Below are 24,378 nucleotides of genomic sequence, written 5' to 3' on the forward strand. Positions count from 1 at the left end.
TTGCTGTTAACATGGCATCATTTATTGCATACAAGAAAATTATGCTTACCGACAGTTTTGGAAATTTTATTTGATAATTCATTTACAAATAAGACAGTAAGACAACTCCAAACAAAATCGTCCAAAATAGACAACAATGTCTAGAATCCGTTCAGAGACGTCTACCAACTATAAACGAAAATATGTACTTCTAAAAAAATACCTACTACAGTCTTCGGAAGAAAGTAAATACAGAAAGCTCCACATTTTCGTTTTTTCTCGAACAAAAAAACGAAACGTTCACAATTATTACACAAATACCTCACAAAAAAATCTTTTGGCGTACATGTTAATTTACAGATATGTGATGGTCTTAACCTATTCGACTAGCTCCTCCGATGGACAAATAACGCTCATGTACCCGTTGATGTCTTCCGCTGTCAGTTGTCGGATGGCCACCGTTGCAGAATTGTCGAAAGCTCCACTGGACACCAAACGAACGGTGGTGGTTTCGCATGCGATGACTTCGACGTGTTTTCCTGGAAATTGCGCTTTAATTTATTATGGTCTCGCGTGCTATCTGCAGGTGTGCAATTAAAATGCGATGTTTCAACTTAAACACCTGTTTACAGAGAGATTTATTGAAAATTTTGTTAGGCGAGAGGCGTACCGAACGAAGAGACAAAACACACAGTCAGCTTTTGCTACAACGACTAACACCATTACAGGATATCGGAGATTAGTTCGGCATAAAAAGATTATTGATAACAGCTGTGTCTTTCATCGATACACGCCAAAGTGGGAGCGTTAGCAAATGGCAGATATCCACTTCGACTGACGAGGGTCTGAAAAACTCAAAGCTCCGGCTATAAAAAGTTAGTACCATTATTAAACATCCAATATTTATTTCATTTTATATCAGAACCGGGAATTGAGTTTTTATGAAGAACGAGACTCCGCGGTTTGTATCGATTTAACGTAATTAATTTGATTGGGAAAAATTCGAATTAAAATATGAAGTGGAGTCGCGTAAATAACAATGTTAATTCAATTAGAGGAAATGACGTAAACTCGGGGAGAAATTATCATTATTGGGTTATAGCTTAATTTGACATTAAAATAGGGAACAAAGATTGTCAAAGGAGCATCAGAATGTAATAATTGGTCTAATTAAAATTTACGCAGTTAAATATGTTTTAACACGGTTCTTTGATAAAATTAATTACGCTAATATTATTCGGTTGTGTCAACACAATAATGAGTAGACAATGGTGGAAACAGATAGTTATACAATCGTTGAATAATTTAAACAATTTATCAAATTTTCTCTTTGTCAGTAACTCGTCTTTCAGAACCTTCCCCGGAGAGTTAACTCGGTTACTAAGGCGTTATCGGTTAATTAGTGTCGTCATCGCAACTCGATTTGAACGAACCTAACTAAAAGTGCCACGCACTGACAACCCCCTCTGCAGAGCGTCCGAGGTATTTATCTACCGTAGGTGGCAGTTATCCGTATCGAATATTCATTTCCTGGATTTGTTTCCCGTCGAGTCGGGATCGGAGGAAAGCTTCAGGTTAACGGGAAACATCTGGACGGCTTTATTGGGCTTGTCCGGATTTATATACCCAGTGAAGCTATAAAATCACAACTACTAACCTGCCTTAGAATCGAGTCCACAAACTGAGTCGGCCAAGAGGAGATTTGCATTGTCCAAACCACGAGAACCGCCGATCTGGAGGTAGTCGTCTAAGCCCCTCTTCTGACACTAAAACAAAACATGACCTTTTGACAACCAGTCGTTTGTCTTTGGATCGGTTTAGAATGACCCCTCAGATTGCCTCGTGTCCGTTTTGTTTGTACTAAACAAAAGTCGAAGGATCATCGATGAATTCAGAGCCGAATCAAATCTGTCTCACCCTCAGGACACGAAACTACCCCTGGCAAACGTGGTCGCGCAAACTTTACGAGTGCAGAGTATGTGGAGATTTAGTAGATAAATGATCTGTGAAATGTGATCTTGATTTTTGCTTTTCAAACGGGGTAGATGCTGGCCGCAAGCTTTAATCGAACTTAAACGCAGCGCCATCTAGCATGAAGCTTTTATACTGGCCACGAAATGTAAACTACATGCAGGTAACCGAGCTTTTATTTTTCAGCAAGTACTGATTGAATGGTTTTTACGTTTTTGTCTGTTTTGTATTTTCTGTTTTAACAATTTACTTTAATATCAGCTAGAACAGGTTCATCTATGAAAAAATTAAATGCTTTTTAATCATTATTTAGCGTCTAAAGTGTAAAACAAAATAGGTACTTTATCTACGATCCATACATAATGTGAATGATGGTAAAAAAGTTACATTTTACCGCACTCGTGTGTTAAAATTTGTCTTGATTCTCATTTGTCTTCAACTTACTAATTTGGTTGGTGTAATACATATTATTTTTTCTCGTTTAATAATTAATTCTTACTACACTGACCGGCACAAAAAACGACTCACTTTGAATTTTACGAATATAATTAAGTAATTCATTGTCTTAGAAAAATTTTAATTTTTTGGTATCATGTTGTATTGATAAGTGTTATTTAAGTTATTCTTTGCCAAAGAATATCCGACAAACAAAACATTAAACACAGCAAATAAAATTTTAATGAAAAAAAATAAAAGTAATTTTTCAGAAAAAATTTAATGTTATGAAAAATTGCCAAAATTTTAACAGCATTTTGAATTATTATCTCGTATTGTCACATTAAATCTTTTAACACGTAAATCAACCGACAAAAACACAACGTGGAAGTAACGCAAATTTTCTAATAATTTATTTAAACAAAACAATTCGGTTGCCATGGTGACCATAGCACTCCCAATCATTGAAAATATCCAAATTTAACTATAATAAAGAAAAATAAGCACAAATATAATTTCAAGATTAAAGAAATCATAATGAGTCGTTTTTTGTGCCGGTGAGTGTATAATTATTAATTATACAAAAATATGTATTACGTAAATAACGACGATTTTTACAAGTTCAAGGATAAGTAAAAAATTTAAACACTTTTTTGCGGCAGTTTGTAACAACGAATCAGTCCTTTTTACCGACTTACATTTACATTTTACATTCAAATCAGAAAGAAAAAAAATATAGAAGAGAGTCGGCAGACATAAAGAGCCCCAATGTGCCGCCTTTGAAATTATAGTTTTATTAGTTATTATTAATTCAAAAGGTTTAATTAATTATTATTATGGAAATTTGTCGTACTAGGGTCAGCCAGACGTACGTTTTGAAATTTTCATAATTAAGGTTGGTATATTTTATTAGTTATTAACACTTCAAAAGCTTAAGTTAATTAAAACAATTATTATGAAAATTTGTCGTCCAGTTTCACAAAAGAATACTAACCGGTCAGAATTTGATACGTATTGGTCCTTTGTAAATGCGCAATTAAATAATGTAATAATGAAGCTTCCAAGATTATTTCACTGTATAAACAAATGCGTTGGTTAATTTTAAAGCGAGCGTCTTAAAAAGACCCCAATTCGCAGCGCGCTTAATTAAAATTTAATTAAGCTAGTAAGCCTTCCAAATTACTTTTATCCGAGCTTTCGTCCCCAAAAAAATTACTTAACCAAAAACGATTTTATTAACTGATCGCTCGTTTACCGTCACAATTTCACTCATAATTTATTTCACAAAGATAATCAAAGGACCGGGACCAAGTTCCAAACTTTCCTCTTCGCGTATTCCGACACAATCTAAGTTTCAACAACAAACTAGTTGGCCCAATAAGGTGTTTACATCTAAGACACATCATTCTCATCAACACAATTTATTATAAAACTTGCGCCAGCTGCAAACGATACGCTAATATCTATTTATTCTGACATGCAATACCTGCGACCGCACCTTGTGGATGGTGCCTGTTTCGAGCTCGATTCCTCGTCCTAGACTGGGGACGATACCGATGTTCAAAGAAGCAACCCTCACAGCGGCCGGGAAGAGGGTACTCAAACTGCAGTTGGCCCTTTTGCCGTAATTTCGCAAAGTGTAAATATCTTCAGTAGATTGGAAGAGGACGTTGCACGCTAAAAATAATACATGCATGGAATAATATTTGCATTGGAAAGCGACCCTCGCTCAAAGAAACGTGTGAGTGGTGGAAGGATTTTAAAGCAAACACAGAAACACAAAAAAAAAAATTAATAACTGGTAAAAATAGACTGTCGGTTGAAAGTCGTGTCTTTGCTTTGTTCAACTGTGACACTTACGGGTGGGATTCTTAATAAACCTCACGCTGAAGCCGAAACTTGTCCCCTTGGCTGGCATCCGATACTGGATGAGCGCCACATTCTGGGAACTCTTAAATATCTGTTTGATCTTCCTCTTGCCGCAGAATTCGGTAAACCGCGAATTCATGGGCAAGGGATGATCAGCAGCGCTCGGGAAGAACTCGCCGTTCAGCTCCCAACCATCGACGAACTGTAACAACGTCAATATCAAAGCGACGAACTTTATCCGCCCTGAAATTAATTATTATTGCAAGAGATCCGGACTGGTTATGAAAAATTCTCTTCCGCTCGAATAAATGAAACTCGTGCTGATTGGAACATAATTGAATTAGGATTAATTGAAATCCATTCGTTCTTACCGATACGAGACCGCCGTTTTCACAAGGTACGTCCAAGTAGTTGAAGTGAACCTCGATGGTCTCGTCGGGCTCGCTGAAGATGTAAGCACCGCAAGCTGTACCGTCGGCCAGAACGGACTTGTGGTAGAAGTCGCCTTCGTCGGATGTCATAAATATGCAATCTGCAAGAAATTTTAAGAGAATTGTTGACAAATTGTGTTGAAGATGGCGCTTCAGTCGCCAGATTAGCATGATAATGTACATCTGTCATTCATACTTTTAGCTTTGTTTGAACAGACAAGAATTCTGCTGCTGAAAGCTTGTCAATGATTGTTACATCATGTTTCGTCTCAGATATAGCAAACGTATCTTACCAACAATTTTAAACATCTTGATAAAGCTTCGAGGAAAAGCTTTCCAAATGCATTAAAGTGACTGAGCGTTGGGCCCAAAATAACCACTCAAGACTTTTTTTGGAGTAATTTTCCTCCCACACAAGGAGTCATCCAGAATATCATGAAAGAACGAATGTCGACTTAAATCGTAAATAAACGTATAATACTGGATAAAAAGTAATTTCGCCGTAAACGGCTCGGCTAAAAATATAACGATTTTAATTTAAACGGATTTTCTCCCGCTAGTTGTTTCAAACTTTTCATAAACACGTGATTGCGTTTTAAATCATGGTGACACGACGCCTCATAACAGTCGCTCGTTTCAGAAATATCTGTAAAATCTAACAACGTGTTCCTCGGATGATGGATGTTCCTGTCCCCCATAATGGGGAAGAAGAATAAAATTTCCTCGACAAACAGATACCGGGAATCAAAACATGTTTGACTAACAACTTTTACTTACAACTCTGCTTACGATATTTGAAAGTCTCTTTATTGGCAAGATAACAAATGCTAAATATTTTTCGAGTTTAGTCATGTGTTTATTATTTTCAAACGTGAAGTCAACTTAAACCTGTTTGTTAAATTATGGCAAAATACGTTTTAGGCGCCTCGTTGGGGTCAAATGTTCCATAAAATTACACGAGCAACGCAAGTATCACGGAAGACGATGATAAAATTTAAAAACAGTGAACAAGGCGCCCAACTCGTTTAGTTTATTGTTAAGCCGTTGGCGCTGCATCAGTTACTAATGTCAACTTGACAGATTAATGTAGAAAGTAAAATACTGTCATTTTAATTTTAAGATAATAATAATGTTTCAAAAGCTGTCAATGCATTGTGACATACCTATATTTTAACAAAATGTAGTCGATTAATAATAATCAAAGGTCACTAAAGTCATGTGGTTAAAATAATTATGTAGGAGCTTCACTCAAAAAATAATTGTGTCAAAAATAGAAAGACTAGTTGATGCGATCGTCCTTGAAAGGACACATTTACGCTGACATGTTTACCAATTTTGGCATAATATTTGCTCGAGAAATCTGTCCACAAACTATACTTTCAGTCATGCTAAACGGATTATGTATAATAAAATGCTTCCCTGAAGAATCAAAGCGTGTGGTTGCTTAATGCTCTCATTAGGAAATTACATGTTCAGAGATGGTATTTACCTGTTATTATATGATCTGACGTCCTTTTTGAGCGAACACTTGCCTGCGCTAATGGTCCTCTAACTAACTGTTTCTGTAACAAGCGCCTCGCATTCACCTGAAAATACACCATTAAAATATAAAAATAAAATTGAACATCACATATTCCTAATTTAATTGCTGCTAGTACCGGATTAAAATAATATTCTATTGTGAAATTGAATTTGAAACATAAACAATGTCAAAGGTCACAATTACTGCAAATTATAATCAACTCGTAGGCGCTGTTTTTGTATTTTGTTTGTGAAGTTCCAAAGCTTTTATTAGTTATGAAAGTCTATTATGGAATTCAGTATTGGATTTTTTACATCAATAAAGCATTAAAAATATATAGATCTAAATATATATTTTAGGAAACCGACCCGATAACTTTTCCATCTGGTTTTAAAAGTTTGAAAGTGCGAATTACAAATAATTGCGATCCACAAAATCATCTCAGGATAAAAGCGTCGATGTAAAAAATCAAAGTTGATATCAACTTTTCCTATTTTGTATAAAAAATAACTTGAAATTGTGAGAGTGGCAGAAAATCCTGTTCAAATAAAAGATTTTTATCCAACAGTTGTTGATAATAACCGTACTGCAATGGTAATTTCACCATTACACACTAGTGAGAGAATAGAAAGTCCCGGAGAAATAATTATCAAAGATGTGTTGCGGAAAATGTACGTGAAAATAAAAGAATGTTATACATAAAATCTTTTAATAATATTTAACTAAGTTAATTGTTTAGTAAATTAGTATACTTTGTATTTATAAAAATTGATCATCGATAAATGTAGGATTTGCGGAACTGAAGGGGAAACCATTGAACACATCATTTCTTCTTGCACCGTTTTGGCTCAAAGCGAATATAAAAAACGTCATGATATATTCGCTAAAATTATACACATGAATTTAGCTGTTAAATTCAATTTATTAAAGGATACACAACCACATTACATTTATAAACCAGAAAGTTGTTTAGAAAATGACAATTACAAATTATATTTTGATCGCACAGTTTTAACTGACATTCACATTCAGCATAACAGACCAGACATTATTATTTTAAATAAACAACAAAAGCAAGCATATCTTTTAGATATAGCTGTTCCAAATTCCCATAATATAACACAGACATATAACACAAAAATTAATAAATATTTAGACCTCTCCGTTGCTATGAGAAATCTTTGGAGTTTAGAAAAAATTTCTATTTTACCACTTATAATTTCAGCAACGGGAATAGTACCGCAATCTCTTTTTAAAAATTTAAAAAATTCTGGATTTAGGGAACACATTGGTAGTTGAAATTCAAAAAGGTATATTATTATATTATACTCATGTCATATCGTGAGGAAATTCCTTAACATTGACACGGAGCATAATACACAACAAAGTTAAAATGCGGAGGCGAGACGCCGGTAATTATGTTGATAAGCACTGCACTATTACTTGATAGTAATGTCCGTAATAGTGTATGTACTCCGGCAAAATTGCCGTGCCGCCGGGTGGCGGAGGGATAGTAAGTTGCTTTATTTGTATGATCAGTGTGTATGTTTATGTTGGAAAAAGAAACCACAGAAGACGAATCCTTGTAATTTATACATTCTATGTCAAATGGCTCTCAGTGTAAAAATTTTCACGAAAAATAAAAATAATTTAAATAAACTTAAGAGAAGTGTTGAATAGAATGTTTTATCTAATCCCCTGGGATAAATGACACTTATCCCACTCATTTGAGTGGAATAAGGAACTTCATTACCGGACGCATTTCATTACTCCACTCAGTGGGATAAGTGAGCTTCATTACCCCACTCAGTGGGATAAGTAAGTTATTATTCCACTGAGTGGTGTAATGAAACTGGCGGAAATAAATAAGATTTACCTTTTTTTTTTAAATTCGGGGCGGTCTTAGATAAAATTTTGTACATAACACGTGGGCTAAAGCATATTACAGGAAACTCGTGTGATTACAGATGAACTCGGGCTAACGCCCTCGTCATCTGCAATCTTCACACTCGAGTCCTGTAATATTGCTTTTATCCCACTAATTGTGTAAATAACTATTATTGCCCTCATGTGGAATGGATATTAATCACGAAAGAAATTGTTTAGTGAGTAACTAATTTTCTTGACTTCCACAGTCATACAATAAAATTGATTTATTATCCGAAGTTTTAGTGGCAACAAAAATGTTACTTTAATTTTTATGCAGATTTATAAATACAATTTCAGGACTTTAAGTTCCAACTTAGGGAAAAAATATTGAAGATTTTGTGCTTTACAGACAACAAAACTAGTCTAAAACACAATTTCGACTTAAACTCGACGGATAAAACTGCCCGAAGAAGTTTGCGCGACTTTCAATATAACGCAAAAGCACATCCAAACTTTTTTTAAATATTTTGGGGAGTGAGTGAGGTAAAATGCATCGCAAAGTTTTTATCCCGCCATTTCAATAAATATGGTAGAGATACATTTCGCTTCACTTTCTTACGAGAAACGAAATTTTAAAAAATGTAACGTAATGGTGAGGGCTGATGTTTATGTGACGGAAAATTTGATTCCGGTCCAAAGAGCAAACTAAAATTATTAGGTTGGGGAAATTGAAAAGCACATAACTTGATAAAAATGTCCGAGTTAATAATCATCTCGAGGTGTAGGAGGATTTTTTTTTGAAATTTACAAGAAAATGAAATTACATTGGAATGACACCTAAAACATGACACTTGATACTGTTATTCGGGTTTCGGTTTATGAGAAACTAATAAATTTTGATACCCCGTTTAAATGTATATCAATTTTTATAGAACGCATCCCTCTTCCTATTTAGCTAATCTCCCTTGCTTATAAAATAACTGAGGAGTTATTTTTAGCCCCATTTCAATTTATATTTTTTCCAAGCGATTCTTCCAGATTAATGACAATTTTCTATTAGTCGTCATCGTCACTTTATCACCATTCAGACGGAATTACATAAATTAACTTGGAGCAATTGCGATCAATAAAGAACCTATTGTATAGCAGTTTTTTTCCTGGAATACAGATCACCATCTTTAGAATTAAGTTTCGCAAATTGTCGACAAGAAGACTCCGATTCTTCGGATTCCCAGCTAAATGAAATTATTGATGCGCTATTGAACGCAATTTATTTTCTTTTGCAAACTGATAAAAAATAATAACTCCCACGTTATTAATTATCTCACAGTACACATTCATTCAAATATTTTTTAAATGTATAAAACGTAGCATCATGTCAAACAATATGAAAATAAACCTGTACGCTAAGGCGTGGTAAAATTAATTGATCCACAAGGGAGGAAATACAGAAGGTAATAAATTCATATTTCACGGAATGTGACATCATTATATTAATTACTATTTACGCAAAAAACAATTTTCATTTTGAGCTTTTGAAGACTCAATTGCACCTTAAAATTCTAAAATGAACCACTACAAATGCACTTGGTGCACTTTTAATTAAACTGTTTCCGCTTTGTGGAAGTGTTTCCAAACACGCTGCTAATCCCAACGAATTCATTCAATTATTTTTGTAAATTTGTCCATTCAGACAAGCGTAAAAAACCGCAACGGTTCCTCCAACACCAACACTAATTCAATGAATAACGGAGTTCAGTGAAGCATCTCACAATTGTCGGCGTAATATTTTTCCTTGATAGTGTCTCGCCCAGATAAAAAATGATATTGGGAGGTCTATTAGATGACAGAGAGAAAATAGAAATTCTCATTGTGTACAGTATTTGGAACCCATCCTGTTACTGTCGGAGCACGTTAAAGTTTCATCAAATAAATATCACGTAACAGCAGAAATTTCATCTTTGACATTAATTGCTTTCACCCCGTCTTCCATCCGAAGAAACGTCGAAGCGCGACTGCCCACACATGTAAATTAATATAACAAAACTTGTTAGGGAACATTTTGTGCAAGCTTCCGCAGCTTAGTTAATTATGGTGCGACATTCAAGTCAAATAACAAGCTTTAACCCAATACCTGCATGGTATTAAAAGCGAACAAATAGAAGCTTCTCAGCCGAACTTTGCGCTGGTGTGCGAAAGTACTGGTATTTACAATATCGCGACTTAGGTTAATTTGCTTAAGCGGTCTAATTACGGCAGTACAACACATGTTGACATCTAGACCATCTTCCGTAATATCCGCAATCTCTACACCAGTTACTACATTTCCAAATTGAATTGGAGTCGGTTTCTGAATACGATTATTCGTTTTATCCTTGAAGCACTCGACATGTGAGCTTGACATGGGATATTCATTAGAAAAGAACGAAAACATCAAATTTTATGATTTCAATTCAACCTAAGAAAATTAATGATCCTGAATGTGAACCACATGAATAAATAACGAGAAATGCGAAGTTTGGGGTGTAATTAAACGAAAATATTTTCGTTGTAAGATGAGCTTTGTGCAAGGAATTGTTAAAATGATGGTAATTTTTTTAGGACTGATGTATTAAATACGAGGACTTTCAGTTCTTTGTATTGTGATATTTTTGTCTTTTAATTTCCGATAAATATGCAACCTGATAGACACTGTCCTAGTTTATCTTGGAACAAACGATGCGAACTGACGTAAAAAGACCCAATACAACAGGTGTTTCAATATTTACTTTTCATTAGTTTACACCTTTTGATACCTCGAACTTCTGTTTCTATTATTTGAAATCTCGTCAGTTCAAGTTTACAAAGACAACTTGTTTGTTTTAAGGGGCCCTGGTACCCCCGGTGTCACATTTAAAAGAGTTCTCGCTTATTTTAAACTCGCACGGATGTGGACCAGTCCTTTCAACTGACGTGAAACTAATAACAAAAGAATGTGCGCCCTTCGACGTGCCACCATGTAAACAAGTTTTGCTCGAGCGAATAACAAATTTTTGGCTCCTTAAATTGCACCATAAATAATAAATTTGTGCGATTCAGCGCAAACTAATATGTTGTAAGTTTAATGACCGTCGAAATCTCCTTTGAAGTGCCAGAAGCGAAGGATTACGTGAGAAATTTACTCGTTTAAAATTCATATTCAAAGCTTATTTTCCAAATGGGGAGAAAACGCACCTTTATCCTGGCTGTATCCTGCGACGCGTCGTCGCGATATCCTGCGAAAAACACCTTCGGGTTTCCCATTTCAAATTGAATAATTCAAATCCGAAAAAAATTGAATGCATTACGGGCTTACCAATTTCTATATCGGTCGAGTTGGTCGCCAATCCAGCAAATTTTTGAATATGTATATTTTTGATTTAAATCACATTTACATTTTCAACTCAAAAATTGATTATTGAAAGCTGAAAGGTGAAAGTGTACAACAATCTGTAACTTTTACACACAAAATTCTCCTTTTTTCCAAAATTCCATCTATACAGTCCCATTTTAATTAATTTATAAATAGATCACCACTTATTGTTATCTCTCTTCCAATTACATATTGGCACTGATAATACTTTTGGTATTTACATAACTTATCCCGGATGATCCTTTGTATCTGGATCAAATGAATATCCCCAATACTAATTTTACTTGTAAAATAAAAATACAAAAATGAATCATACCAGCGTACCAGTTTTGTTCCTAATTTATTAACGCTGACGATGCAAAAATAAAATTAATTTGAAAGCTCCGACATTTTACTTAAAATAAACAGTTTAACTGTTGGTTTGTTAGAGCCGAAAATTAAAAGCAAAGAACTATGGAAATTAAACTGTCTGCAAATTTGTTGAAATTTGCTGACGTCCCAAATTAATTTTATTTGTGGTTTCAGACAGAAGTGAAATTAGATTAAACCATATTTTATTGGTTTGTTGTGTTGACATTGAAAGCGAGCAAAATCAAAATTGGTTTAGTAATTTCTGCAGCGAAGAGTTTCCTTCAGATAATTTCGTATAAATTTGAAATTTTTAAATTTTTCTGAAATATTTCTGACACACTGAAATTATTATTATACATATCTGAATACTTTCCTTCACAGAGATCGCAAAAATATTATTCTTTGAAAAATCGTACCAAGATTGTGACTAAATAAATTTAAACAAAAAAGTTAAATATTTGTAGAACAATTAATTGTGATTAATTATTACGATAATAACACGAATTGCATAATATCCAAATATTGTACGAGTAATATTTGATGTGAAAATTTTCCTAGTGGTACGAATGTGAAAATTTGCGCAAGTTGTTGTATTAATTGAAATGTTTGTGTTTGATTGTTTTGTCAACAATAATTTTCGATCTTTTTGTAATGCTATGGAGAGTAATTAATGTTGTTAGTGAATGTGGTCGTGACAGCAGACGCGCGTAAGGAGCTCGTGTGCCTTCATTAATTCGTGCCAAATCGACCCCACTGTTAGTTCATTTCGATAATGAAAATATTATTGGCTGAAATTCCATTCGCCACAATTAATAATTCCGGGAGGCGCGTTCGCCATATAATTACATCCTGCACAGGGAAATATTGCCCCGTTGCAAGCAATAAACGCGTTGCAGGATTTTATTTGGGCGATAAATTTCGCTTGTCGGAACTGCAGCAAGCACGAATAACCGGTTCGTTTGCGAAAACGGAAGGACAAAGTCCTGCGAGCAGACCTACCTCGGATGAGAGATGAGTCTCGTAGCCGGGATGTCCTCTGATCACTAGAACCGAACATGAGAACAGCGTTACGACGACGGCCAGCGGGGTCATCCTAACAGGTGGTGGTCTTATGCTACGAATACGGCCCCAACGTCGCGACACTAGTGAAGCTGTCCGACGCGCCCTCCGTTTAAATAGCGTCGCGCCGCGGACGGCATCCAAACAGCCCTTGCGCTACCCACATCGAAATTGTTTGGTTGTACACAAATCACTTAAAATGCACCACTGCACCGGATCTATCACTGTGGTTCGAATCGATTCGGTATCAATCGCACGTAACAGGACATTGTCAATTTAGGGGGACGGCACTCGGTCTTGCGGTTACATTTTCGCACCAGTTGCACGGACTCGAGGAACGGGACGTGGGCGTCTTCACGGGCTCGCCTGGAACGAAACGCAAATTAGGAACAACGACAAACAAAATTTAAGAAAAAATTCAATTAAACCCCCTGGTTGGGCTGCGGAAACTGGAAACAGTTGAATTACTGGTCCGGTGGGCTTTCGGAAACTGTGATGTTGACGTTTTCAGAATAATGAACGGGTTAAATTCTCGGCTACCATTTAAAAAATTTTATAGCAAGATTTTAGCGAAAATTAATCAGTTGTCTCGTTGTAAAATGTGACGACATTATTACTGTATCTCTGTTCGACAGCACTGTCAAGAAAAAAAATAATTTACAAACGTAATATGAATGTCATAATAACAATTCGTTACCGTACTAGGGTGATAAAGTGACACTTTATCGCACTACTGTGGTAAGGTGTCATGCAAGGTGAAGTTTTTTGTACTTTTATAATGGTTTTGCTGGTATCTAAGTTGCAATAACTGTATTTGCTGCAATATCGATATCTGAAGATATACTATCATCTGCACTATAATGGTGACAGTATTAAAATATGTCTCGGGTCTACAACTTTGGTTTGTGTATTATTATTATTATTTTTGTCACTTAACAATTACTTCTTACGTTAATGATAAATAATTGATAGTAGACAAAACGATATCCGTATCGTAACATCATATTACGACACGCGACCTACGGCCTCTTTTTTCTGATCTGATATGGTAAAATGATATGATACTTAAATTGCAAGTAATTATTATTTTACAGTTTAGGGAATATTATGTTACACTTGCACTTAACTAAATTTTGCTTAATTTACTATACATTTTTTTTTTTAAACTACATATATAAAGAATTCCTGGTGGAATATTTGGCAGTATTTCATTATCACTTTCACCACCGTATTCGTTCATTTTTTGGAAACAATTATAAAAGTACTCTAACACTGTTTAAGATGGTTTTATTGATTTTTTAATGCAGGAAATTAATGCTACTTAATATATATTTTGAAGTTTTATTCATAATTTTTGTCGCAATATTTTTTATAGAGAACAATATTGTCTTGCTAAAACTATACTTATCTATATGTAGGACTTTTTACGAGTGAGATTACACTCAAACTGGGTGTATGTAAACTTCCCACTTCTAAAAAAATATACTTTATAAACAAGTTTGATAAATAGCTACTTTTCCTACCGCGCAAACACGAAATTGTAAAATACGGTCATGAAAGAGCACTAGACACGCATGTGTGGCAAACTAGAAGAGATTGTTGGTCATAGTTAACCCTACCAACAATAGAAAATAATACAATTCAGAGTTACTCTACACTGGATTCGTTCACACTTGAGGAGAGAATTACAAAATGGAAAATATGAATATGTCGTGGGTGAAACGAATACATTACAATAAACTATAATGACATCGCGTTCTTCATATACTATAATTTCTAACAATAATAATCAACGATTAATAGGATAAACAAATATTGCTAAAGAGAAGAAAAACTAAGAAGCAGCTCTGAGATTTTTATTAATGCGCGTATTGGTTATGAGAAAGATGACTGGTGAGAAATTTGAACAGAGAAATAAACATCACTCAAAGAAACATCTTTGGGGGTGAATTGATACTGATACAGAAGACATTTTCTTAATTACCCTCGGAGATTTGCAGTTCACTCAGCTTATTAGAATAATGTCAGAATCTTTATTAAATTACAGTTTAGATAATGAATTGACTGGCAAGAGAGCCGACCTGAATCCCCAAGCAAATTTTTTGAATAATCTCAAAGGATCACTGAAAGATTTTCTAAATTACTTTACAATAGAAGAGTGTTCATTTTAATTTCTTGTAATCTATTTCTAACTCTTTGCAGTCTCAACATCTAGAAAACACAATGTTATCAAATCATTCTATTAGTCTTAACATTAAATACTTTTTTCCTGTGCAACCTTAGTATAAAAAATATACATAATTTATTTGAGGCTTTTAAATATTGTCGAAACCTAAGAATACGATTTGCGGAAACGATTCGTGAGAATGCGAAACGTTTCAGCGAACCTGAAAATATCTTTCAGCACAATATCGACAGGTAGGAGCTGCTAAGTGCATGTGTGCAAGTTAGTGGTAAACTCCTTGTGTTGTTACCACAATTTCAGTTAATGTTAAATTGGTTCTTGCTACGAGTACAACAAATAAAACACAAAAACTATTGAAGCTAATGTCCTGCGTGTCCTTTAATTTAATAAGAATTTGGGGTTAGCAACAAAGCTATCGTTTATAGTAAGATCTTTTATTAGATCTAGCTTTGCACATTATGTAATTAAGGTAAAATAAATTTAAGAATTGCAAAATTTAATCTGCTCTTAAACAAAGGACACGTGATTGTATTTTTAATCCTGATTAAATAAAAACAGTTTAACTAACCTCTCCAAATTTAATATTGTCCTACAAGTAATACCACTAAATACTCGTATTAAGTACATATAAGGATGATGTTTCGAAAGTAAATCAAACTTTCGCAATTAAGATTAAAATATTTTTGTTTCGCATCAATCTACGTATATTTACTTTGTTATTAAATTTTATAAATTATCGAGATCTTAATAGGAAACCAATTTAAAACCAATTTAACTTTTAATTCGCTCTCTTTGCATATCTGAAGTACAAATATTTAAATGTTTAAAAAAATCGCCCTGCTAAAAACTTCTATACATATTTAAAAAACAATTTCCTCACAATTAAAAATCTTAAAGCATTTCATTTAAAAAAGATCAATTATTCAAAAGTTTCCTTTTAACATCGATACTGTCTCTTGAAATAAGCTGCGAGTTTCAAATTTTAATAACATTTAAATCAAGACTTTTTGACTTAACCATTTAACTTCCAGGATCAATGAATAAATTGCATTTACATTACATTAACCTACGCTGTATTCTTAATTAAAATTTGCATAACTTTTTGTACTACATTCGACGTTCCATTGAGAGAGGGCGGTGGAGCTTTAGCATTTTTGCACGGAGGTGTTGTCCATTTGCTTTTATAAATAATTTCATTGACTTGGCTAACGGCCGAAGTTTTGCAAATGCAAATTTCCTACATGAATTCTATATAATGAAATTTCAACGTAATAGATGGAAATCACACACTTGTCATTTTTAATTGACATTTGACACTCCAAAACAAACATTAGGATAAAACCCGTTTCATTAATTTTTCCAAGAGATTAGTCTTCCCGCATTGTTGAAACATCACAGTGACTGAATACTGGAAATGTTTAATAAATATCGATTAAAAAAGTGAATTGCAACTGGTGTTAAAATTGTTTATCCAAAAACTTACACAACCATAAAGCATTGTTTTTCGTTTGGGAATTTAACGATCAATTAAGTTCATTAAAATGCCTACCTTATTGACTGCACTCATATTTACAGGTTCAATTAATTTTAATTGAACGTATCTCATCCAGATGAGAGATTCCAGGGAAATTAGTTTCTGGTTAATTTACCGACAAACTACGTAAGAACCACCTTCAAGTCACACTTTTTCCCATTCACTGCACTCTTAAGGATGACGTCTTCAAGACGCACTACGTGGAACAGAGCTTACGCACTCAAACAATTTTTAAAACAGATTCATTTATAGCGGACGCACAATATTTGCACAGAAATTACACCAGACTATTGTTTTTCTTTTAAATAATGAAGACGAAGTGTTATCTAAAGATTTGCGTACACTAATTACGTTCAAAATAGCTGCTGGCAAATATTTACCCCACACATTTCTTTTAATTTATTGCGCCTTTGGCGGAAAACGCGAGGGAGGCTCCAAGTTCTTCATGTAATAGGACATCACATGCATATTTAATAAAACATCGGTTGTGCAGAGGTCATCAGAAGACGAGCACGTGACCACGTAATCCAAAAAAGTAGAAACAACAATTTCATTTCTGCTGAAATGTTTGCGAAGCGATCACAATCGCATCGATGGAAAAGTGACGGCGGAGGAATTGTCGCGATTTCTTTTTCAAAAGTGAGAATCGGGCTTAAAAATTCAAACGAACTTGACCTGCTGACCCAGATCGGCGGAGTGCCCCTGAAAGTTGCCTTGTGAAGGGATGAGCGACAACACCGGTTTTATTTTATTTCGATGGAAAAATCTAGCGGGATCCGCACTAATCGGTTTTAGATAACAATCATATCAAATTATCGGCACAGGAAATTTATCCACCTACAGTTGGCAGCAGCGGGTTTAATTAAAGCATTAACAATATATTCGGTTTAAACTCCCTCCTACGGAAACGGCTCGTTCCGGGATTTGTTCGACTGTAGATGAGAGTATTTGTAACGCGGAATTATTTGAGACACATGGTGTATTAATTTCTCTTGAATAAAATATTAATCGAGTTGCCGCACCCGACGACATATTTTCATAATTCAGGCAGGCTGAAGGGGTGTACTTAAATTAAAAATACTGGCTGCCTGGATTTTGTAACTGACCCAAGAGAACCTTCTGATCCCTCTTCTTGTTGTTCCACCGGTGTGTGTGACATACTAATGAAAGCGTAAAATATACAAAGTGTATTTTATCCTACTAAAAAAATCTGACGGTTATCGACGTGTTAGACTTCTCCTAGTTAAAACTGAAATGCTTTTGCACTGAAGCTGCAATTACCCTCTCAAAGTTCCTTCTTTTACATGTAAATGACTACGATTTCGGCTAACTTTCCGCTACCTGCTTTTTAATTGAAAAGTTTTAGAATAAGTTAACTTGGTTATTTTTGTTTACCGGCATTTTATAATTATGCTGTTATGAAGTCACGGCTCTGTAGCTTTCAATGAAAATTTTAATGGAAATTGTTAACGTTTTGAATCAATTTTCCTGCGTATCCTTCGTAAGCACAACTTGTAGGAACTTTAACAATGCAGATAATCTAGGCTCTTAATACCAAGGATTTTTCTTTTTCTTTCGACTATCCTCAAATTAAAAACCTGTAGTGTTCTACTCAAAACAAAAAAGATGTCAAACTCGTGTGCAATTTTGTAGTTCTTTTTTTACTTTAATTGTGTCATGTTTTCTACATTCAGAAGCTCTTGAAATTAGTAAAATTCTTGAGGTTAAGACTGTATCTCGTCTGGTGAAACAATGAATCAATTTAATAAAAAATATATTTTGGAAAAAAAATATAACGGGTGTTTAAAAATTTAACCTACAGTCGCGAGCAATAAATTTTGATCGTCAAGGTCATTCTTTGACGCAATCGAAAATGCTCCATTGTAAAACAGTCATAAATATCATAACCTATCATCATGTTGCATGACATTAATTGTCATTTTTTCTCATTCTTTTGACACTTTGTTGACATAGGCATAATCAGGCACGAAAATTTTTTAAATTTGTGACAATCTAACCAAATTTTGAAATGACGCTGACGACCAAAATTTATTGCTCGCAACAGTACATAACCTAAACTTAGGAAGATAGAAATTACAAAGAACGAGCTGGAACTCCAGAAGTAATTATGAAGTAAATCTATCCGGGAAATAGCATAAAATAAGATGTCGATGTGTCCTGGGCAGACCCAAATAGTAGTCATTTCACTTAGAATATCTTTTGCTATTCAAAAAAAATATATGAAATTTGCTTTTTACTTTCGAGTTAACGTGCATAATTAATACAAATACATATCACCATTTGCTAAACTGTCTTCTTTATATAAATATAAAAAAGAGATGAACTCGAAATGGATAAGATAAGCCCCCGGCTAAGTTGTCCCTTCATTCCACATTTGAGTGGACGATGCTTACTAACCATTTCATGAAAACATAAAGAAAATATTATATGACGTCTGGATTTCATTTTATTAGATATAAAATAACATAGAGTGAACTCTGAAGCTTTCCGACCTGTGTAGATAAACACCATAGAAACAATGTCACTTTTACCAAGCCCGACAACTGTAACACTAATTACCTCCACGACTGTAGAAAAAATAGACTGTTGTCGGTGTTCTTGCCACGTTGGTTGACACGTGACGTAAGCACTCATCAAGTGACACTTGCGAATACACCGTTTCCAATTTCATTCCTCTAGGTTACATAAAAAGAATAACATTTCTATTCCTCCATTGAATTTCAATCGGCGCCTGAAGAATTGTTTGACGGAGATTTTTATCTAGACGGAAGTTGAATCATCGAATCTAATTAATTTTGTTAGTGAGACAAGGGGGCTTCGTTGCTTGCATCAGATTCTCGGGTGTTAATCGATCAGCCGTCAAATATCATATTTGTCCTTCAAGATATTCTCTTGCTGACACGTATTTTTGTGCAGCGTGCCGCAAAATAAATAAAACGCAGTGTTAGCCAAGTCAACTGTCAATTTCTGGTCCAATTTGGATCGAGCTCAAAGGTAGAAGATCCACGCAGATATGTTCGAATAATACCTCCACGACTCCGTAATCAGCAAAATGCAAAAGTAGAGGTTTTGTGAGAACTTTGCTTCCCACTCGGCGGGGAATAAAACGTATCTATCTAATTAAACATTGAGCGAAAAATATTTTAATTAACAAGAAACAATGTTTGCTGTTTCAGCTGTCTACTCGACTGGTCGTCAACCACGTGAATTTATAAATAATTATCATTATTTACTGAAACTGCTTTTCGTACCTGTTGCTAATCCGGAAGGTTCTACCACCGAACAAGAGAGGTTCTTGACGGTTCATTTATTTTTTTAATTGACATCCCTCTCTGAAACATATAATTAACGATTTCTAAGAAGATTCTCGTTTATTTTGGTGTTATGTGGGTTGTTTTATTAAATAAATCAAAGCGAAGAAAGAGTCAGTCTCGAGTGCAATGTCCTGTAGAAAAGAGTGATTAAGCAGCTTAGTCCCTTATAGCTTCAGCTTCGTCTTGTGCTATCGCCTTCCCACTCACGTCAACCTTTTATTCTCATTCAAATAAGCAATTAAACAATATTTCCGCGTAATGTAGTATTCTCGGCGCGATTTTCTCTTTCAGGAAAGTGTCTTTGTTTGTGCACTGTCAAGTTCCGTAACTAGTACGTGACAAAGTCGACTCCTTCCACAAGAGTAAACCCCTTAGGGTTCAAATCCATGACTTACGTAACGGGGTGTTACCGTGCAAGTTATTAAATGTTCCGACCCAACAAACTTTAAATTTATAGGCTAGTGAAAAAATACAATCCCGTTCAAAAGTGCAAATACGAGGCAAGAATGGAAAAGCAGAGAGGTAAAGGTGAACAAAATCTTCTCACATCTTCCTGCAAATATTTACTTGATAAAGTTTAATTTTACCTTACTTTGACAATTTTATTTACTTCATTCGTGAAAGAAGAATTGTTGGCCCGGCGCATCCACCAAATTTGATTGGTATTTTAAAGAAATGAGTTAGTTAAATCAAAGAAATAAATCTACGCTCTTGTAGCAGTGAACTTTATTTCGTACGGTCTTTTGTTAAAATAAATAAAGGTATAATAAATGTCTACATTATATTTCCAAAAGTGTCCACTCGGGGATGGAGTGGGTGAAGCAGATCTGTCTGTCGGTCCGGAACTTCGTAATAATTATTAGGGGATGGACCCATGTCGTGGCTTTCAGCTTCGTAAGGCCATTGTCGATCATAATGCCCTGAAAAGTTCTAAACTGAGGGTGTTTCACTAACTAAATTAAATGTATAAAACGCTTTAGAAGAACGTTGACAAGGTCTAAGAACGTTGCGTAAACTGAATGAACATTATATCACCGTTAAAGAAGCGTAGGAAAATTGAAGACAAAATGTAATTATTGTTAGTTACTCTTAGTTGCCGTACTATCAGCTTACGCAATTACTTGTGAAATTTGCTGCTTTATCTCGTTTGAGTGACTAAGAACCAGAAAGACAACGAAATTACCTCAATTAAATTAAATATACGTACAAAAAGCGTTATCGTGATCGTACTGTGTATCGACATCTAAACCAAAAAATATATTGTCATCGTCTTCTAAAGTATTATAGCCTACGTTGCATAAGCCGTCCTTACAGTGTCCTTGATGATGATGATGATGCTCTGGAGGAGTGGTGTATAACCCATAATTCACGTTGCTCGTGGCGATTTTCTTGAGACCTTGAATGGCGGTCAATATGAGAGCCATTTTCGCCAAGAGCAGAGCTTTTCCTCCCAACACTGCAAGAAACTGAAAGCCCATCGGAACCATAATCAGACCCACGGCCGCGATTCCGAACATGAGCAGAGACAACATCATGTTGTGCTTCTTCTTGCCTCTCGCTAAAAGAAAAACGCACGTTTGCTATTTCTTAAGTGACTAATTAGATTTCTTGGGAAAGTTCGACCAACTCCGAATTACTTATTCAATATGATTCTTATGAAACACTTTCGCCGTGAATGGAAAGACAAATAATCATAAAAATGCGAATAAAATCGGATTAGTTCCGACGAAATTTTATATACTTTTGGGTGGAAAAAGTTGCGCTAATTCTTACCCTCGTCGGTGATAAGACTTCTCAACTTCTCGTAGCCATTAAGGCGTATTTTAAGGACGTGCGTATTGAGAACGTGGGCGATCTTTTGCAGGATTTGATTTTTCCAATCAGATCCCTTTTCATCCGATTTATACGTCGTGTGGAAGAATGCAAGTTCTCTGAATTATAATAAGCCAAATTAGTACACATCTTTCACTCTGAACGTGATCTATCTAATCACTCTATTCTGATTGATTGCGCTCTGCAGGACATCGACAATAATCGTAAATATAAAAGCTCATTTTACGGCTTCTTAGTAGTTGACTATGTTTTGTTCCAGATTTAATTACTCTTACAATGTTTTTTTACCATCCTTTAATGGATCCTCTCACAATCACAAACAAAGCGGTAAACCATAAAATAGATTCTGTTTGCTTTGCGAATAAATGAAGAGAGCAACAATAGCAGAACCATAACAATGTAATAATTATTGATTTATAGTGGAATTATTAAATTACTCCGTTCATCAAGAAATTGCCATTTCCTCTTATATTTCATGAACCATAAAATTTGATAACAAGGACGACGAGCTAAGATTTTCTTGAGAAATGAGATACGAAACGACCGAGCTATCGATTTATTTCTTTGATCAAATACGGCTCGAATTAAATTCTGTGCTTCCTTTTTATTTAATACAAAGGCCATAACAATTATCTCAGAATTATATTTCCGCCCAGCGGTTTAATATAAATCCTCGAAAAAATTTACGGAGTCTGGTTCGGTCTTAAGTGGTTTTATTTAATACAAGAAACGAGAATCTAATATAATTTTTTATTTTAATATAATTTTTTCAATTTGGTTTTTGCAATAAACATTATATTTCAACAAGAATTTTCGCATCTACCGACAATCCGTACAAGATAATTTAAATGTAAGAATATTACATATATCCAAATTGGCAAATGGAACGTTTTTGTCTGAGGTAAAAAAAGAAATGTTTTTGAAATTATTATTTAAAGTGGATTCTTATACTCAGGAATTTCTTTCTTTAATTTGTATCGAAGAGGAATCCATCATGATGTACCTGCCGAGTTCGGTATCGTTTCCATTCCTGTATCTAACTAATTCGATGCCAGTTGCAAGTTCAATAACGTCCGCTCTCAACGACCGATCCAAAGCAACCAAACTCCTACGCTTCAAGCATCGCTGCAGGATTAGCAGAAATTGTTCCTGCGGCCCATCAGAGCCTAGTTGCATACAGTTCTGTAATAATAAACCTGTCATCCTGCCCGCTGTTTTCCACACGTTCTCAGTTTTATTGCCGGTTGTAATAAACTTGTCACTGTTTACAATCGAGAAAAGTAAAACGACAAGCCCGACTAAGCTTGGTTTGTCCGATGACATTCTGGAAATGAAACAACACAAAAAATTTATTAATCACAAGAAGAAACGTGTAACAAAGCTCCAATAATAAACAGACACACGATGATTAAGCAAGTCGTTAGGAGGTTTCAAAATAAAAAGCTACAAAGGGTCACGGTGTAAATTTAATTTTACAAAACCAATTCTGTAATCGCAGGGTTTGTAAAGATAGCTCTGAGGTAGGTACAGCTTGGAAAAGTTAAACAATAGCCTGTTAGAAAGGTTTTATCAGAACACGGAAAACGAATATCGTGTGAATGAGGAAGGTAAAATGTACTGATAAGTTGAGAGAAAATCACATTTCTTGCTGTTGTGACGTTAGTTGCTACCACTGTTCTTTTTTTCAATTTTCTTCTTTATCTTGATACTTTTAGATCATAGGAGATTTAACAATCGATAATGAATTAAGTTTTCCGGCCACTATAAAGTACATATTGGCATATATTCTTAAAATAACTTTCTTAATTCCGCTGAAATTAATTCTAAAAGTAGGATTACGCCAACATGAAATGTGAAAATAAATAACCTGAGGCAATTCTCTTTTAAAAGCGTTTATTAAGTATTTTAATTTGCATAAATTCCAAAGGATTACGCAGAAAATCAGAAAACTCAACTATGACTCGTTTTGACATTAGCGTCACATTGGCGACAAAGAGATAAAAAAGTTGATGAAAGTAAACCAAACCTTGAAACGAGATTCATGAATTGGGCGAAATTCTTTGAGTATTTTTCATTTATTTCTTGCGGCGTTGTTTGCAATGGGAAAATGTAAACGAATCGACAAAGCGGAAAATCATAAACAACTCTTTGCATTCATCCCCGAAAAAGCAATATACTCATTAAGAAACGATGATTAAAATTTACGATTCAATTTCAAAAAAATTGGGGTGTTTGGCTAATTTACGGAGCGTAAATTAATTCAGGCTAAAACTGGTGCAAAACGAAAATCTCACAGACAAAACGTTCACTCAAACAATTCAAGTTTCATTGCGGGTTAATACAAAATTAATCAATTCGAGGTGTAATATTTAACTTACATTTTAATGAGCTACGGTGGAGATTGAGACATATATTTCCTGTGATTAATATGCAGTAGCACATTACATACACTTCGCTTACGATATTTGCCACCGCGATGACTGGAACAATTGTAAAGTAAACTTGATTATATATGCTTTTCACAAGAATGCACTCGGAGGGTGTGGAGCTCGTCATGTGGTGCATGAAAAGCACTCAACTCTGTTCTTTCGGAACTTTCCGTCGACAATACCGA

General features: G+C 34.8%; 2 protein-coding genes and 1 non-coding gene across 4 annotated transcripts; all 3 read right to left on the reverse strand.

Moving 5' to 3' along the window:
* On the reverse strand, positions 1-16,842 carry LOC138134931 (corticotropin-releasing factor-binding protein). Of its 2 annotated transcripts, none has more exons than XM_069053530.1 (8): positions 16,612-16,842; positions 12,818-13,243; positions 6,175-6,271; positions 4,626-4,786; positions 4,246-4,456; positions 3,884-4,062; positions 1,637-1,745; positions 1-518 (listed from the first exon to the last, which is right to left on the reverse strand). In XM_069053530.1, the coding sequence occupies exons 2-8, from the start codon at positions 12,908-12,910 to the stop codon at positions 358-360; spliced, it is 1,011 nt and encodes a 336-aa protein (XP_068909631.1). In that variant the 5' UTR covers positions 12,911-13,243; positions 16,612-16,842; the 3' UTR covers positions 1-357. The 2 variants fall into 2 exon arrangements, with proteins under 2 accessions (XP_068909631.1, XP_068909629.1); XM_069053528.1 differs by having other exon boundaries at positions 3,872-4,062.
* LOC138136118 (small nucleolar RNA U3) lies at positions 1,805-1,999 on the reverse strand. Its single transcript, XR_011161171.1, has one exon. It is a non-coding gene; the product is annotated as a small nucleolar RNA U3 (small nucleolar RNA).
* A 3,801-nt stretch (positions 16,843-20,643) lies between the features above and the next one.
* On the reverse strand, positions 20,644-24,350 carry Osi23 (DUF1676 domain-containing protein Osi23). The gene is made up of 5 exons (XM_069054300.1): positions 24,143-24,350; positions 22,768-23,088; positions 21,705-21,862; positions 21,244-21,489; positions 20,644-20,851 (listed from the first exon to the last, which is right to left on the reverse strand). Exons 2-5 carry the CDS (start codon positions 23,085-23,087, stop codon positions 20,706-20,708), a joined length of 870 nt encoding a protein of 289 aa, XP_068910401.1. The 5' UTR covers position 23,088; positions 24,143-24,350; the 3' UTR covers positions 20,644-20,705.
* Between the last annotated feature and the right edge of the window lie 28 nt (positions 24,351-24,378).

Source organism: Tenebrio molitor, chromosome 7, assembly GCF_963966145.1.
Source record: "Tenebrio molitor chromosome 7, icTenMoli1.1, whole genome shotgun sequence".
Taxonomy (NCBI): domain Eukaryota; kingdom Metazoa; phylum Arthropoda; class Insecta; order Coleoptera; family Tenebrionidae; genus Tenebrio; species Tenebrio molitor.

What these genes read in the sequence shown, in the direction of transcription:
- LOC138134931 (XM_069053528.1), bottom strand. Translation starts at nt 12,910, where the DNA reads ATGACCCCGCTGGCCGTCGTCGTAACGCTGTTCTCATGTTCGGTTCTA. An exon ending in AGACTCATCTCTCATCCGAG is followed by an intron (nt 6,272 to 12,817) that starts GTAGGTCTGCTC and finishes GTGTATTTTCAG; the next exon opens with GTGAATGCGAGGCGCTTGTT. An exon ending in AAAACGGCGGTCTCGTATCG is followed by an intron (nt 4,457 to 4,625) that starts GTAAGAACGAAT and finishes ACGTTGTTACAG; the next exon opens with TTCGTCGATGGTTGGGAGCT.
- Osi23 (XM_069054300.1), bottom strand. Translation starts at nt 23,087, where the DNA reads ATGTCATCGGACAAACCAAGCTTAGTCGGGCTTGTCGTTTTACTTTTC. An exon ending in AACGATACCGAACTCGGCAG is followed by an intron (nt 21,863 to 22,767) that starts GTACATCATGAT and finishes ATTATAATTCAG; the next exon opens with AGAACTTGCATTCTTCCACA. An exon ending in AAGTCTTATCACCGACGAGG is followed by an intron (nt 21,490 to 21,704) that starts GTAAGAATTAGC and finishes TTTTTCTTTTAG; the next exon opens with CGAGAGGCAAGAAGAAGCAC.